The sequence below is a fragment of the Zootoca vivipara genome, chromosome Z, assembly GCF_963506605.1.
Source record: "Zootoca vivipara chromosome Z, rZooViv1.1, whole genome shotgun sequence".
In the NCBI taxonomy this organism is placed as follows: Eukaryota; Metazoa; Chordata; class Lepidosauria; order Squamata; family Lacertidae; genus Zootoca; species Zootoca vivipara.
In genome coordinates, this window is record NC_083294.1 from 3,842,127 (window position 1) to 3,860,392 (window position 18,266).

An 18,266-nucleotide genomic window follows, 5' to 3' on the forward strand; every position below is an offset into this window, starting at 1 on the left:
GGACAGTGATCTCAAAGCCACCAACGTAAGTCTGACCAAACTGCGGGAGACAGTGGAAGACAGGAGTGCCTGGTGTGCTCTGGTCCACGAAGAGTCGGACATGACGAAATGACTAAACAAGTGAATTGGATGAAGGTCCAGTAGTGGCCGGGACTCCTGACACGGAGGTGCCCACGTTGTGAGGGTGAGGGGAACCCCAGTCAATCCTTTGCAAGCAGGCATGTCCGGATTAAAACCTAAGGCCAAAGATCTGGCCCGTTTCTACTCCTGGCCCCTTGCCTTCTCCAGCTCAGCGGACAACGCAGAGCAAGAAGGATTTATCAAGGAAGTGATTGATGGATAGCAGGCCATGCCAAGGCCATTTGCAACTATATGAAGCTGCTGGGAGAGATCATCAGGGGGTTTGGGCTGGGTGTTCATCAGTATGCGGATGATACCCAGCTCTACCTCTCTTTCAAATCAGAGCCAGTGAAGGTCCTGTGTGAGTGCCTGGAGGCGGTTGAAGGATGGATGGCGGCTAACAGATTGAGCTCGAATCCTGATTGTGTGGGGGGGACAGGAGGCAGGCAGGTGTGCAGGACTCCCTGGTTCTGAATGGGATAACTGTGCCCCTGAAGGACCAGGTGCGCAGCCTGGGAGTCATTCTGGACTCACAGCTGTCCATGGAGGTGCACATCAATTCTGTGTCCAGGGCGGCTGTCTACCAGCTCCATCTGGTACGCAGGCTGAGACCCTACCTGCCCGCGGACTGTCTCACCAGTATGGTGCATGCTCTAGTTATCTCCCGCTTGGACTACAGCAATGCGCTCTACGTGGGGCGACCTTTGAAGGGGACCCGGAAACTGCAATTAATCCAGAATGCGGCAGCTAGACTGGTGACTGGGAGCGGCCACCGAGACCACATAACACCGGTCCTGAGAGATCTACACTGGCTCCCAGTATGTTTCCGAGCACAATTCAAAGTGTTGGTGCTGACCTTTAAAGCCCTAAACGACCTCGGTCCAGTATACCTGAAGGAGCGTCTCCACCCACATCGTTCAGCCCGGACACTGAGGTCCAGCGCCGAGGGCCTTCTGGCGGTTCCCTCGTTGCGAGAAGCCAAGTTACAAGAGGGCTGAGGGCCTTCTCGGTGGTGGAACGCATTCCCATCAGATGTCAGAGAAAAACAGCTACCAGATTTTAGAAGACACCTGAAGGCAGCCCTGTTGAGGGAAGCTTTGAATGTTGAATAGGTTGTTGTATTTTAATATTCTGTTGGAAGCCATCCAGAGTGTCTGGGGAAACCCAGCCAGATGGGCAGGGTATGAATAAATTATTATTATTATTATTATTATTATTATTAGCAATTCTGGACTGCATCAATAGGAATATAGCGTCTAGATCAAGGGAAGTAATAGTACTACTGTATTCTGCTCTGGTCAGACCTCACCTGCAGTAGTGTGTCCAGTTCTGGGCACCACAGTTCAAGAAGGATACTGACAAGCTGGAGCGTATCCAGAAGAGGGCAACCAAAACGGTCCATTTATAATTATGGAAACCCAGCCAGATGGGCGGCGTATAATAAAATTTATTATTATTATTATTGCATCCTGACACGACCCCGAAACAAGACGGGGCGGCGGCCCGGTCTCACCTGTGGAGCTCGTCGTCGGAGGGGGAGTATTTCGCGGTGACGTCTGCCAGGTCCCCAAAGATCTGTTTGCCATAGACAGTGAGTGAGGAGAGGAGGACCAGTTCCTGCCAGGTGGAGCTGAGCAGGCAGGTGTAGTCTTTGATGGAGAGCTCGCCAAAGAACGGCAACTTCTTGACCCAGCCGATCTGGCGGAAGAGCAGCTCGTCGGCCAGGCGGCACAGCAGCGCAAAGAGCTCAGACTGAGTCACTCTGTACCTACGGGCAGCGGTGGGGGGAGAGCAGTTCAGGGGTGGGGACCAAACCGAGAGGCTGCCATCGTGGCTACGTTCGAACCATTTAACACCATCCCTCTGTGCGTCTGTTTTTCATGGGTTCAACCCCAAAGCCTAGGGCTTGCCGATCAGGTCGGCGGTTCGAATCACCGGGACGACGTGAGCTCCCGTTGCTCGGTTCTAGTTCCTGCCAACCTAGCAGTTCGAAAGTACGTCAAAGTGCAAGTATATACTCCAGCAGGAAACAGCGTTTCCGTGCGCTGCTCTAGTTCGCCAGAAGCGGCTTAGGCATGCTTGCCACATGACCCGGAAGCTGTACGCCGGATCCCTCAGCCAGTAAAGAGAGATGAGCGCCGCAACCCCCATGTAGTGATTTTAGCCTATAAATTTTATTGTTTAAAGTCTTAACCTGTATATTGTGTTTCTATAGCTCTGTTAAGAGTTGGTAATGTTTGATCATGTAAATGTTTTAAGTTCTTTGTATTCATCTAGCATATTTTCTTTTAATTGTTGAATGATTCTGTCTTTATTGCGGTTTGGCTACGTGGAATAAAACTGACTGACCGACTGACTGATAAAGGCTTGACATATCTTGCTTTGCATGTAGAATCGTAGAGTTGGAAGAGACCACAAGGGCCATCCAGTCCAACCCCCTGCCAAGCAGGAAACACCATCAAAGCATTCCTGACATATGGCCGTCAAGACCTGCAAAGGAGGAGACTCCACTACACTCCTTGGGAGCAAATTCCACTGCCAAACAGCTCTTACAGTACTCCAGGTAAGGTCTGACCAGAGCGGAATACAGTGGTACTATTACTTCCCTTGATCTAGATGCTATACTCCTATTGATGCCGCCCAGAATTGCATTGGCTTTTTGAGCTGCTGCATCACACTGTTGACTCATGTCAAGTTGGTGGTCTACCAGGACTCCTAGATCCTTTTCACATGTACTGCTCTCAAGCCAGGTGTCCCCCATCCTTTCATTTTTTTGCCCAAGTGGAGTACTTTACATTTCTCCTTGTTAAAATTCATCTTTTTAGATGCTGCATCACACTGTTGACACGTCAACTTAGGGGTCTACCAAGACTCCTAGATCCTTTTCACATGTACTGCTCTCAAGCCAGGTGTCACCCATCCTGTATTTGTGCCTTTCATTTTATATTTTGCCCAAGTGTAGTACTTTACATTTCTCCTTGTTCATCCTTTCATTTTTCTTTGCCCAAGTGTAGTACTTTACATTTCTCCCTGTGAAAATTCATCTTGTTTGCTTTGGGCCAGTTGTCTAATCTGTGAAGGTCATTTGAAAGTGTGATCCTGTCCTCTGGGGTATTAGCCACCCCTCCCCATTTGGTGTCATCTGCAAACTTGCTCAGGATGCCCTCAAGCCCATCATCCAAGTCATCGATAAAGATGTTGAAGGAGACTGGGCCCAAATTCATCTTGTTTGAGTCTCATATATTGATTTCACCTTTGAAGTTGCGTTACTGAAATAAACACACTTTTCTACGATATTCTAATTATCCGAGTTTTACCTGTACATGGCCAAGCTGGAGAAGAGCAGGCCCCCCTTCCCCCCGATTGACGAGGCTCCACTCACCCGTCTTCGATGAGCATCGGGGTGCCAAGCGGCTCCAGGTCCTCGGCCGAGACCAGCTGGCTGATGAGGAGGCCGTGGGCCTGCGGGTCGAAGCTTCGGGGTTGTGGGGGCAGCAGGGCCGAGTGAGCTGGGCAGCCCAGAAGGTGCGGGAGGTACTGGTAAGGTGCCGGCGCCGGCGGCCCCATATATTGTTCCCTGAGTGCAGCGAATCCGTTCAGCTCGACGGATCTGCTGGAAGAGGCAAAGGCAGGTCGTAGGGACGGGAGATGGAAGAGGAGGGGGCGTCAAAGCTTCCACAACTCGCCATGATTGATAATAATAACAATAATAATAATAATAATTTATTTATACCCCGCCCATCTGGCTGGGTTCCCCCAGCCACTCTGGGCAGCTTCCAACCAAATATTAAAATACAGAAATCCATCAAACATTAAAAGCTTCCCTAAACAGGACTGCCTTGAGATGCCTTCTAAAGGTCTGGTAATTGTTATTCTCTTTGACCTCTGGTGGGAGGGCATTCCACAGGGTGGGTGCCACTACCGAGAAGGCCCTCTGCCTGATTCCCTGTAACTTGGCTTCTCGTACCTAAGGAACCGCCAGAAGGCCCTCGGCGTCCGGGCAGAATGATGGGGGAGGAGACGCTCCTTCAGGTATACTGGACCGAGGCCGTTTAGGGCTTTCAAGGTCAGCACCAACACTTTAAACTGTGCTCAGAAACGTACTAGGAGCCAATGTAGGTCTTTCAGGACCGGTGTTATGTGGTCTCGGCGGCCGCTCCCAGTGTAGCTGCCGCATTCTGGATTAATTGCAGTTTCCGGGTCACCTTCAAAGGTAGCCCCGCGTAGAGCGCATTGCAGTAGTCCAAGCGGGAGATAACTAGAGCATGCACCACTCTGGCGAGACAGTCCGCGGGCAGGTAGGGTCTCAGCCTGCGTACCAGATGGAGCTGACTGAATCAACATGCCAATTCTACCCTGGTACACTACCAGGCCCCTAATGCGAGAACCGGCTTCCGACCGCGCCCCCTCCCGTTCTAGTCTGGCCTGAGAACCTTTCCCCGTCTCCCCCCCCCCCGGTGTCCCACCTTGAAGAAGGAGTAGAGACCGGCGAGGGCTGGTTGCTCTCCGACACCCCGTTTCCGGGCGAGCTGTTGTCGCTGTCTCCGTTGTTGCTCCACGAGATGTTGGCTTCGCCTTCAAATTCCTGCCCGGACATGATCCTCTCAATCTCCTCCTCGGAGATCTGCGGGGGGGGGGGGGGTTTGAGAAGGAGAGGAGGGACGTGCATGGACCCCGGCCGCAGCGCGCAAGCCCGCCCCGCCTCCCTCCCTGGCGAGCGGGCCATTGGGAGGAAGGGGTTCTCGGGTCGGGAACCGCCGCGCCAGCCCCCTGCCAACCTTTGAGCTGCTACCCAGCCGCCCCCTTTGGTGGGGGGCGGACGGTCCTCGACCGCAGAGGGCACCCTCTGTAAGAAATGCGTGTGTGGGGCAACGTCCAACTTCCCAGTGGCTGCCCCGGTTGCCGATGCCTTGACAAATCCAGAGGCCAGTGATATGCGACTGCCCTCTGTAGAGAACAGCCTGCACTTCCTGCATCTTGCAGTAGGAAAGAGGCAAAAGTAGATCGAAAGCTATGTACAAAAATCTCAACAGAACTCCCTCATCTATATCTATTAGGGTGATGACTTTTTCATTTTTTTTCTCAAAAATTATTTCCTGTAGCACAAATGGATGAACTTTTGCCTATGAGGTATATTCCATTGAAATATTTAAAAAGGTTACGCACAAACAGTTTTTAATTTTTTGGTATGCCGTTTTACCATTTCATAAAATTGTATTAACAATTCTATATAGATTTCGTATCAAATTTGGACACAACACCACATTCCACAATGGGGAATGTTCTTAGCAACATAGGGTATACAAATGCTGCATCTGCGCAAGGTAAAAGCCCCTTTTTGGAACCTCAAAACTCAGCCAGCAGACCCTGCCGGGCATGCTGGGAAAAGAACCTACAGGAGAGGAAGCAAAACATCGCCCTCTAGCGGCGTCTATACTGTTACTTCAGCTAAAAAAAGCTTCCTTGTGTGTTTGATGACCCTATATAATGTATATATGTGACTCTGGAGCTTGGGTTCAATTTTATATCTGCTTACAGTGACTTTTTTTATATATCTGCTTACAGTAACTGAACAATAATTTTTTAAAAATCATTTTGTGCGTGAGGTTTTTTTAAATGAAATAATATAATCTTTCATGTAAGCTCATCAAATTATGATACAGGGAAATGAGGTTGTAAAAAAGTCATCACCCTAATATATATAAAAATGTAGAAGCTCCATGTTTGTTAAAGCCCACTTTTCTCCGAAACCGCTTGCCCGATTGCGTTTACATTTGGACACAACGTCCCAAGCGAATATGCGAGTGACGATATACAGTTTGCATAGATAGATGTCACACCTCTAGCAGGTAAAACCCACTGTTCCCGAACACAAAACTCAGACAGCCGGGGATGCTGGGAGTAAGGGAGAGGTTGCAAAACAGCGCCCTCTAGCGACGGCTACACTGGTACTGCAGCTAGGAAAGCTTCCCTCTCCACAGCATCTCAGCTTGGCTTTGCAGACGGGTGGTCCGGGAATCAGCGTGTTTTGACATGAGTAGAATGTGTCCTTTTATTTAAAATGCATCTCTGGGTTATTTGTGGGGCATAGGAATTCGTTCATTATTATTTTTTCAAAATATAGTCCGGCCCCCCACAAGGTCTGAGGGACAGTGGACCGGCCCCCTGCTGAAAAAGTTTGCTGACCCCTGGGCTAGAGCTTCTGCACTATCATGGACTGAGGAAACAGCCTTTTAAATAAAGTCGCTTTCGATCTACTTTATTTATTTATTGGCTGCTGCTTATCTACAAATAACACAAACACATACTGTATTTTTTCGCATATAAGATGCCCCCATGTAGAAGACGACCCTTATTTTGGGGGCTCCGATTTAAGAAAATGGGAGGAGATGGCCCCTTTGTATGAAACATCCCTAAATTTTGCACTTTATTTTCTAGGGGGGGAAAGCTAGTCTTATACATGGAAAAATACAGTATATATATTGTTTCGCTGCAACAGACTTACGACGTCCTGAGGGTAATTGCATGAGATTTTTCTACTGGGAAGCGGCTGTTTTGGGGGCCGCTTATCTACAAATAACATACATACATATCTATCTATCTATACACACACACACACAATGATTTTAAAAAAACAAACAAAAAATCATTTTTTTTATTTAAATTGGATTTTTTAAAAAATAAAATGCTTTTTGAGGAAAATCTATTACCATCCAAAGGTTATTCCATCATGAAATAAAGATTAGTTTTTTAATTATGTAGAATAAGGTTGTATATGTTTAATTTTGGTAAATAAATTCCATTAATCCATTCACAATGTCATGCTCTTCCAGAGGTTTTTGTAAGATTATTGGGCAGTTTCTCTGCCTGCAAGATATTATCACAGATGCTTGGTTGACTTTTGCAGTTCTCAAAACTGAATTTGACTCAGCAGAGATCGCATGCCTCTTCTTCACAGCAAAAATGTTATAACGTGAACAGAGTTGAGAAAAAGATCTTAATCCTATTGTTCTACAAACCTATGAATACAGAACCAACCCCTTCAGTGCTAGGTTTCAAGAAGTTCAGTGAATAGAATAGAAACAATATTTTTTCTGATTGTTGGAGTGGACATGGAGAGAACAGCCTCCCCCTCATCAGGAGCAGCTTGTCTCCGAGCAGCCACGAGAGCGAAGGGTCTGATGGGCAGAGCCAGGAGACAGAAAGGGAGTGCCAGCCCTCAAGCAACATCCAAGAGCCCTTGCTCCATAGGCAGGAAGAGAGGGAGGGAGGAAGAGGGGACAGGAGTCAGTCAGTCCGCAGACCATTCCCCCCCGACACCGGAATTGAGGAGGCGGAGAAAAGGGAAAGGCTTCACAGTTCCGAGGCTTTTATGTTGGTCTAGAACCCGGCGATCGCCAGTGCAGGAATCTGATTCTGAGCGGACATGAAACCACCAGCTCGTTACACTGTAAATAATGTGCACTAATAAAACCATCTTAAAGACAAGCATGTGGAGGCTCGTTACTCAAGAATAGCCACATCAACCCTGACAGAACAGTATTTAAGTTTTTCATGTGTAGTCTAAGTTTATAAAAATATATATATATTGTTTTTGTTTAGCCAAATTAGTTACCAAACATGAATGTTTGTTTAAGCAAATAACATATGCTGTAATGTTATTGTTTCAGTTGAATAAATCTATTTAAATTGTTATTATTAAGGTCATGATTATTTTTCTCCTTCCTAAGTACAACAGAAAAGTTGTCCAAAAATGAATGATTAACCTATTAAACTGGGGGTAAAAAAACTAATATGAAAAGTTGTGATTCTAAAAATCTTCATCTACTTGCATATTCAAGTTATACCAGCAAGAATTAGTCTTTATGTAGACAGCTATGATTTAAATCAAGCCTTACTGACTAGTGATTTAAATTGTGATCCACCCTGATCCACACACACATACTTCCGGGTTTTGCCGCACGTGCATGTGCAGAAGAGTTCTGCACGTGTCCGCAGAGTTGCTCTATCGGTGCTTTGCGCGTGCAATGAAGGGCACCCTAGGACGGATTGGGTACTCAACCCGAGGTACACACACATACATACAGATGAAAATTGGAAAATAAGAATATCGTCGAAAAGTGCCTTGCTTTCAGTAATGCAACTTCTGGTTTTTTTTATTTTCCTTTAAATTTTGACAAATGCTTTCTTTTGGAAATTCCACAGGAAGAAAACCAATAGTTACAACCATACAAAAATAAACATCACTATGACATTTCATTAATTACACTAGCTGGCCCTGCCACGCGTCGCTGTGGCTCATCATTAATTCCATTCCATTTATAATTGACCTGCCTAACAGCAAATAATTACAATGACAACAAATCAAGACTTGGCATATCTTGCTTTGCACGTCGTGCATCTATCTCATAGATTGGTTTCACTTTTTAAGTTGCCTAACTGAAATGAATGCACTTTTCGACGATATTCCGGCTGCGCAGATACCGGAAATTGCACCTGCACAGAAGTGATTTCCAGCATCTGTGCAGCCTCCGTTTCTGGCGCCACTCGCCGTGTCCCCGCGCCACGTCGGTTTAGCGCAGCATGCGGGGGACCTGCCAAGCGGGTCGGCTAACAGGCCCGATAAACGGCCTCCGTGACATGCTGCTGATGCCTGCTCCAGATGTTTGGGCCTACAACTCCCACAATCCCTAGCCAGCAGGACCCAGGGGGTCAGGGATGATGGGAATTGTAGTCCCACAAACGCCAGGAGGGCCGAAGTATGGGGGGCGCCTGCTCAAGAGTTCTGTCAGAAACAGACGACTGGGAGACGCTTGTCTCTGCGGCTCGTGTCCCATGCGGCTAGAGCCACCTGGGAAGAAGAAGAGTTTGGAGTTGAGATCCCGTTTTATCATTACCTAAGGAGTCTCAAAGCGGCTAACATTCTCCTTTCCCTTCCTCCGCCACAACAAACACTCTGTGAGGTGAGTGAGGCTGAGAGACTTCAGAGAAGTGTGACTGGCCCAAGGTCACCCTGCAGCTGCATGTGGAGGAGCGGGGAAGCGAACCCCATTCACCGGATTACGAGTCGACCTCTCTTAACCGCTACACCACACACTGGCTCTCAGGAGTCCCCCCGTGGCTGGCAAAGGCTTGGCGGGGCAGCTCACCTGGACGGGTCCGATGCTTTTGTTCCTTCCTCCAGGCATCCCGTCTTCACGGATCGCTTGAAAAACAAGAAGGCAGCAAGAGCAGATGGTTAGGGACATGCCCGCCGGCACCCCAGCCACCTGCACCAGAGTGGGGCAGACAAGGTGGGCCACCAGGGAGAGCGCCATCCTAATATTGTGACAGGGGGTCGGGGGGAGTGCTATCGGTGAGACGCTGGGAAAAGAAAGGTTCCACCCCTTCCCTTCCGAAACTTTGGACTCGGCTCCACAGTGACAAATACAAGTCAAAGTTTATTTTTGTATTCTGGTAACTATTTGCTTTATTCCTGTGGAAGTTCCAGAAGAAAGCGTTTGTCAAAATTGAAAATAAAATAAAAAATGAGAAGTTGCAGTACTGCAATAAAGGCACTTTTCGACGATATTCATATTGTCCGAGTTTCACCTATAATCACAGTGTAAGGTACGGAATTAAGATTGCTGGAAGAAATATCAACCACCTCAGATATGCTGATGACACAACCTTGATGGCAGAAAGTGAGGAGGAATTAAAGAACCTTTGAATGAGGGTGAAAGAGGAGAGCGCAAAAGATGGTCTGAAGCTCAACATAAAAAAAAAACCAAGATCATGGCCACTGGTCCCATCACCTCCTGGCAAATAGAAGGGGAAGAAATGGAGGAAGTGAGAGATTTGACTTCCTTTGGTTCCATGATCACTGCAGATGGTGACAGCAGTATGGAAGTGAGAGCTGGACCATCAAGAAGGCTGATTGCCAAAGAATGGATGCTTTTGAATTCTGGTGCTGGAGGAGACTGCTGAGAGTCCCATGGACAGCAAGAAGATCAAACCGATCCATTCTGAAGAAAATCAGCCCTGAGTGCTCACTGGAAGGACATATCCTGAAGCTGAGGCTCCGAGACTTTGGCCACCTCATGAGAAGTGAAGATTCCCTGGAAAAGACCCTGAGGTTGGAAAGATGGAGGACACAAGGAGAAGGGGACAACAGAGGACGAGATGTTTGAACAATGTTCTCGAAGCTATGAACATGAGTTTGACCAAACTGCGGTAGGCACTTCCGGGGACAGGTGAGGGTGCTGATCCCTGATTTTCAAATCCAAAACTTGACAGCTATGATTTGAATGAGGGTGAAATGAGGGAGAGCGCAAAAGATGGCCTGAAGCTCAACATCCAAAAAACTAAGATGGTTACCTGTAGCTTGGCTTCTCACAGCGAGGGAACTGCCAGAGGACCTCGGTGTCCGGGCAGAACGATGGGGGTGGAGACACTCCTTCAGGTCTACAAGACCGAGGCTGTTGAGGGCTTTAAAGGTCAGCACCAACACTTTGAATTGTGCTCGGAAATGTACTGGGAGCCAATGGAGGTGTTTCAAGACCGGTGTTATGTGGTCGGTCACCAGTCTAGCTGCCGCATTCTGGATTAGTTGTAGTCAGGGCTGGTGCTAGGTTTTTTTGCGCCCTAGGCGAGATCATCTTCTGGCGCCCCCCCTCCGGCCAATCATATTGAGAACCGGCTGAGGCGCACCGTTGCCGCCATTTCTCCTCCTTATCCTCCCCCCCTTGTGAATGAACCCCCTTGAACCCGAAGAAACGGGGCCTGACACACGCACACACACACGCCAGCAGCTTCAGGGAAGGGGGAAGAAAGAAAAGGGGCTTCCCTTTTTTAACTTGCGGAGGTAGCTAATTGGCATGGGCGGTGAAGGCAGTCTCCATGCCGCTGCCGTTTCCTTCCCGCTCTCGGCCGCTCAGCGGGAAAGAAGGGGCGGCGCCCAGAGGCACCCGCAGCTTCTGATTGGCTGCAGGAGATTCTTGTAGCCAATCAGAAGCCGTGCTGGAAGGGGCGGCGCCTCTGGGCGCCGCCCCTTCCTTCCCGCTAAGCAGCGACGGCCTCAGAGGAGGATCGCCTCCCGTGTCGTCCTCCTTCCCCAGCCCGGGCCCAGAGACGGCCCTGCAGGCGGCACCGGGCGGGCTGTTCAGCGCCCCCTCCATTTCAGCACTCTAGGAAATGGCCTAGCTTGCCTAAATGGAAGCACCGGCCCTGGTTGTAGTTTCCAGGTCACCTTCAAAGTATAGAGCGCATTGCAGTAGTCCAAGCAGGAGATAACTAGAGCAAGTGGCTCTTTTGGCCTGATCTTGCAGCAGGCTCTGCTTAGGTTCTCATGGCAACAACCTCCATCTCAGTAGAGCGCCTGGCAGGGCTGAGCAATAATAAATCAGGCTGAGTTCCTCTCCCTCCCTCATTTCTTTAATGAGCTTCTTCTCTGGCCATGCAATCCCCCACAAACATCTTTTAGCAACTTCCTTCCCCCTCCTGCTTTAGCTATGGCAAAGGTCCCAGTTTATCTTCCTCGCTGCCACATTCTGTTGCTGCTTTACGAGCTGCACTTCATGTCACAATTTCTTTTCTGTTTTTAATGTTGCCATGGAGAAAAGCCCCCGAGGCAACGAATCTGCGCCCACATTGGCCACCGTTTGAGGCATGATCACTGCAGATGGTGACAGCAGTCACAAAATTAAAAGACGCCTGCTTATTGGGAGAAAAGCAATGACAAACCTAGACAGCATCTTCAAAAGCAGAGACATCACCTTGCTGACAAAGGTCCGGCTAGTTCAAGCTATGCTTTTCCCAGTAGTGATGTATGGAAGTGAGGTTGCTGGAAGAAATATCAACAACCTCCGATATGCAGATGACACAACCTTGATGGCAGAAAGTGAGGAGGAATTAAAGAACCTTTGAATGAGGGTGAAAGAGGAGAGCGCAAAATATAGTCTGAAGCTCAACATCAAAAAAACTAAGATCATGGCCACCTGTCCCATCACCTCCTGGCAAATAGAAGGGGAAGAAATGGAGGAAGTGAGAAATTTGACTTTCTTGGGCTCCATGATCACTGCAGATGGTGACAGCAGTCACAAAATCAAAAGACGCCTGCGTCTTGGGAGAAAAGCAATGACAAACCTAGACAGCATCTTAAAAAGAGGAGACATCACCTTGCCGACAAAGGTCCATCTAGTTCAAGCTATGGTTTTCCCAGTAGTGATGTATGGAAGTGACCATCAAGAAGGACCATCAAGAAGGCTGGACCATCAAGAAGGCTGATCGTCGAAGAATGGATGCTTTTGAATTATGGTGCTGGAGGAGACTCTTGAGAGTCCCATGGATTGCGTGAAGATCAAACCTATCCATTTTGAAGGAAATCAGCCCTGAGGGCTCACTGGAAGGACAGATGCTGGGAAAGATGGAGGGCACAAGGAGAAGGGGACGACAGAGGATGAGGTGGTTGGGCAGTGTTCTCAAAGCTACCAACATGCTCCAAGACTTTGGCCACCTCATGAGAAGAGAAAATTCCCTGATGTTGGGAAAGATGGAGGGCACCAGGAGAAGGGGACGACAGAGGACGAGATGGTTGGACAGTGTTCTCAAAGCCACCCACATGAGTCTGACCAAACTGCGGGAGGCAGTGGAAGACAGGAGGGCCTGGCGCGCTCTGGTCCATGGGGTCACGAAGAGTTGGACACGACTAAACGACAAAACTATCTACGTAGTTTTTTCTAATTTCATTGTTCTGTATGGGACAATGACAATAAAGATGAGCTATCGATCGCTCGATTAGGAAACTTAGAGAGCGTGCACTGAGCTACCTCCACCCCCAGCCCCCGCAATGCCGCGAGAGAGGTTACCTTTCCGGTTCATTCCCATCTGCAAGCACTTGAGCAGGCGGCAGTACTGGCAACGGTTGCGCTGCTTGCGGGACATGACACAGTTCTTGTCGCGGCTGCACCGGTAGACCCTCTTGTTGCATATGCTGCGCTTGAAGAAGCCTTTGCAGCCCTCGCAGGAGATAATGCCGTAGTGCAGGCCGGTGGCGCGGTCGCCGCAAATCAGGCAGGTGCGCTGCTCTGCCCGGTCGCCTGCAAAGAGCAGGGGAGGAAACAGGGGGGAAAACACGCTTTAAACCAGGCATCCCCACTTTGGCCCTCCAGATGTTTTGGACTACAATTCCCATCATCCCTGACCACTGGTCCTGTTAGCTAGGGATCATGGGAGTCCTAGGCCAAAACATATGGAGGGCCGCAGTTTGGGGGTGCCTGCTTTAAACTCTTAAAAATGGGGGGTGTCTTATAGAAAAATACGGGACCTCCAGTTATCTAAGCTCCTACAGAGTTCAGGGATAGGCGCTCCTGCCATCTGAGTATCATTGCCTATCTGCAAACCGTTTTGCAAACAAACAAAAAAAGCTTGACAACCATAGAAAAAAATAAAATATCGTATATTCCAACGTATAAGATGACTGGGCATCTAAGACGACCCCCAACTGAGAATATTTTTACTGGGTTAAAAAGTAGTCTTATACGCAGGAATATACAGTAAAAAAAAAGGGGGGGTTGTGTTACACACAGGAAAATACCGTCTGTTCTTTGAAGGCCCAAAGGACAGACAATAAATTGAAGGATTTTCAGCATAAGGAGCAGAGAGCTTTGAAAATGGAAAGACAGCACTGTTATTTTCCTTGCCTACGCCGAATTAAAATCTTATTAATTTCTCATACTCACACACTCACACACACATATACATATACAGTGATGCCTCGCAAGATGGAGGGGGGGACCCGTGGGAAAAAAAGTCTTGCGAAGTACGGCCATAGAAAACTTCGTCTTGCGAGTCACCAAAAACATCGCAAAACGCTTTCGTCTTTTAAGTTTTTCGTTGTGCGAGGCATTCATGTTGCGAGGTGCCACACACACACACACACATATATATATACGCACACATATACACACACATGCAATATATACATACAGGTGAAACTTGGAAAATTAGAATAGCATTGAAAAGTGCATTTATTTCAGTAACGCAACTTAAAAGGTGAAACCAATCTATGAGATAGATGCATGACACGCAAAGCAAGATATGTCAAGCCTTTATTTGTTGTCGTTGTAATTATTTGTCATTGGGCGGGTCAATTATAAAAGGAATGAATGAAATATCCTAGCCATGTTTATTTTTATTGATTTTTGTATTATTGTAATTATTTGATTCCTGTGGAATTTCCAAAAGAAAGCATTTATCAAAATTAAAAGAAAAATAAAAAATAACAAGTTGCATTGCTGAAATCAATGGAGTTTTCGACGGTATTATAATTTAATGAAATGTAACAGCAATGTTTATTTTTGTCAATTTTTGTATGATTGTAGCGATTTGGAATTAATGATGAGCCACAGCAACGCGTGGCAGGGCCAGCTAGTGTAATGAATGAAATGTCATAGTGATGTTGATTTGTGTTGATTTTTGCATGATTGTAACTATTTGTTTTATTATGGTGGAATTTGTCAAAATTAAAAGAAAACTAAAAAAGAAGTTGCATTACTGAAATCAAGACACTTTTCGACGATATTCTAATTTTTCGAGTTTCACCTGTACACACACACATGTGTATATGTATGTGTCCGTGTGCAAATCCCTGGTTCTCCCAGGCGAGAGAGAAAAGAGGTACTTACTGCCAGCGTTCAAGGGAAGCACGGAGGAAGGGGAGTTGATCGGTTCAACATCCGTAGCTAGGAAGAGAAAGGAGGCAGGGTTTGAAATGCAGTTCCAATATTATTAATAATAATAATAATAGAATAAATGGAATAGAATAAATCTTTACTGTCATTGTCAATAGGTACCAGAGCGGTACCTACAGGGGAAACTCAGTAAATTATAATATCGTCAAAAATGCATTCATTTCAGTAACGCAACTAAAAAGGTGAGACCAATCTATGAGATAGATGCTGACATGCAAAGCAAGATATGTCAAGCCATGATTTGTTGTCATCGTAATTATTTGCCATTAGGTGGGTCAATTATAAATGCAATGGAATTAATGTTGAGCCACAGCAACGCGTGGCAGGGCCAGCTAGAGTAATTAATGATATGTCATAGTGATGTTTGGTTTTGTTTATTTTTGTACTATTGTAACTATTTGTTCTATTGCTGTGGAATTTCCAAAAGAAAGCATTTGTCAAAATTAAAAGGAAAATAAAAAATAAGAAGTTGCATTACTGAAATCAATATTTATTGATCTATTTGCACTTGCAATTCCATTATTATTATTATTATTAGAATAAATAGAATAGAACAAATCTTTATTGTCATTGTCAATAGGCACCGGAGCGGTACCTACTGATCTCCTTGCACTTTGACGTGCTTTTGAACTGCTAGGTTGGCAGGAGCTGGGACCGAGCAACGAGAGCTCACCCCGTCACAGGGATTCAAACCGCTCTGGACTTCCACCATTGAAACCCCATTTCCCGAGGGAAATCAGAAGCGTCCGCACTTACCGGGAGGCGGGTCATGTTCGGAAGGTGGCTCCCGGTAAAAACCTGGGGGGGGGGGGGACAGGAAAGAGAGACAGCATTGGGTTGGTGCTATAAGCAAGGATAAGATCATGGCTTAGCCCCTCTGCGAAGGGAGCCTGGAAGCTTTCCGCAAGAAATACCTCTGTTCACATAGAGATATATTTACAGTGCTTTATGATATACATATATAATAATAATTTATTCTTTGTACCCCGCCCATCTGGCTGAGTCTCCCCAGCCACTCTAGGCGGCCCCCAATCGAGTATCAAAACAATACAGCATTGAATATAAAAAAACTTCCCGAAACAGGGCTGCCTTCAGATGTCTTTTAAAAATAGGATAGCTGCTTATTTCCTTGACATCTGATGGGAGGGCGTTCCACAGGGTGGGTGCCACCACCGAGAAGGCCCTCTGCCTGGTTCGCTGTAACTTCACGTCTCGCAATCAGGGAACCACCAGAAGGCCCCCGGCACTGGACCTCAGTGTCCGGGCAGAACGATGGGGGTGGAGACGCTCCTTCAGGTATACTGGACCGAGGCCGTTTAGGGCTTTCAAGGTCAGCTCCAACACTTTGAATTGTGCTCGGAAACGGCATTTTGCATTACTTGCTATGGAAAAGCACATTGTGGTTTTAGAACGCTTGGGTTTTGTAAAAGACTTCCAGAACGGATTCAGTTTGGGAACCACTGTATGATGACCGGAATCGAATCTTTGGAGGTCTTTAAGCGGAGGCTTGACAGCCATCTGTCAGGAATGCTTTGATGGTGTTTCCTGCTTGGCAGGGGGTTGGACTGGATGGCCCTTGGGGTGTCTTCCAACTAGGATTCTATGATTCTACTAGCTGACCCGGCCACGCATAGCTGTCAGCCATACGTCAGGAATACTTTGATGGTGTTTCCTGCTTGGCAGGGGGTGGACTGGATGGCCCTTGTGGTCTCTTCCAACTCTATGATTCTATGAATTGAAATTAAGGAGATTTCGTGCAAGAAGTTCTGTAAGGAGGAGTACAATATAAGAAATAGTGCAGGAGAAAGAAAGGAGAGAGATTGAGTTATAGTGTATTTGTAAGTAATAGTGAGATACTGTAATAGTGAGATAATACAGTGATACCTCGGTTTGCGAACGCAATCCATTCTGCGGAGGCGTTCGCTCGCCGAAGGCATGCTTCTGCGCGTGCGTGAAGCGCCGATAGAGCGCTCCTGTGCATGCAGATCGCTTGAGTTGCGCAGAATGCTTCTGCACAGATCGCTTCAAATATATCAAAGGATGTCATATAGAGAAGGGAGAAGAGAAGTCTCTTCTTTCAGACTAAATGCAAGAACGTCCGTTGCTTTGCTCCTTGCACGGAGGGGGGAGGAGTCGGACCAGTTTTGCCGCTTCCCTCTTCCTAAGGGATAAGAGGGCTCCAAACCAAAAAATCCGGTTTGGGTGAAAATGCGGCAAGGACCTTTGAATGACCGGGGGGGGGGGGGGAGGAAGAGAAAAGAGAAGAAAGGGGTTGCGGCTGGTGAGGGGGGGGAGATTTTTTTTAGGGTTTCCCATCACAATATAGGCCGGCTTGCATTTGAATGGGGCTCTTTTGATTGATCGGGGGGGGGGGGTGTTATAAAATATTCAAGGCGGCCATTGAAACTCGGGGGGGGGGGATTGATTGGGGAGAGGAAGCGGCCAAGGAGGAAGGAAAGAAGGAAGGAAGGAAGGAAGGAGCCTTCAAAGGGAGGGAAGGGAGCCATTTACAGTGGAATTGGCCCCTCTGCAAACACGCCCTGAATGATTTATTAGAGGGCAGAAGCTTAGCTATAAGGGAATCCCCACTCCAGATGTACCCAAGAAAAGAAAGAGCTTCTTTTTAGATGCCTTGAGTGGCATCTTATTGGAAGAGTGATAAACTGCCAAACAAAAAGAATGGCTTTTCAAAACACTTACAGAAATTATTATTATTATTATTATTATTATGGAACGAGACGTCCTGATTTTCATCAGGGGAAGGTTAGAGGGTCTGTGGCAACAAACTTATTTTATATATTTTAATATTCTGTTGGAAGCCACGCAGAGTGGCTGGGGAAACCCAGCCAGATAGGCGGGGTATAAAGAAATTATTATTATTATTATTATTATTATTATTATTATTATTATACCCACCCACTCCTTTTGTGGGGGACAGCAGTGTTGGAGCTGCTGGCCGGGGGACCCAGATTTATTCTTACGATATTCTCATTAGAAACTAAGGTCCCTGTCGTGGAACTTCCCAGTGTCAATGTTTTCATGCGCCGTATACCACCTTGAGATTTTTAATATTAAAAAAAACACAGAGCGGTATAGAAATGAACATAACAACATAATAAAATTAGGGTGTTGTAATTAATTATCGTTAGAAACAAAGGTCCACATTACGGGGAGGGGGGGAGCTTTATCTATGCATTACGATATTCCAATCCAGAGCGTTCTGGAAGGCCGGATTTTGGACTACATTTCCCATCACCCCTCACCACTGGTCCGGTTAGCTAGGGATGATGGGAATCGTTGTCCCAAATGACAACTCCCAACACACCTCACCACTGGTCCTGTTCCCATCACCCACCACTGGTCCGGTTAGCTAGGGATGATGTGAATCGTAGTCCCAAATGACAACTCCCATCACCC

The 18,266-nt window shown here is 47.1% G+C and overlaps 1 protein-coding gene across 1 annotated transcript in view; it reads right to left on the reverse strand.

Moving 5' to 3' along the window:
- NR6A1 (nuclear receptor subfamily 6 group A member 1) overlaps positions 1 to 18,266 on the reverse strand; it is a 32,120-nt gene that overhangs the window by 10,445 nt on the left and 3,409 nt on the right. Inside the window, exons 2-8 of the mRNA XM_060270605.1 lie at positions 15,606 to 15,647; positions 14,784 to 14,840; positions 12,966 to 13,196; positions 9,270 to 9,325; positions 4,587 to 4,744; positions 3,503 to 3,733; positions 1,634 to 1,888 (exon numbers count right to left, since the gene is read on the reverse strand). Coding sequence (XP_060126588.1) covers positions 1,634 to 1,888; positions 3,503 to 3,733; positions 4,587 to 4,744; positions 9,270 to 9,325; positions 12,966 to 13,196; positions 14,784 to 14,840; positions 15,606 to 15,647 — 1,030 coding nt within the window. The remainder of the gene's footprint in view (positions 1 to 1,633; positions 1,889 to 3,502; positions 3,734 to 4,586; positions 4,745 to 9,269; positions 9,326 to 12,965; positions 13,197 to 14,783; positions 14,841 to 15,605; positions 15,648 to 18,266) is intronic.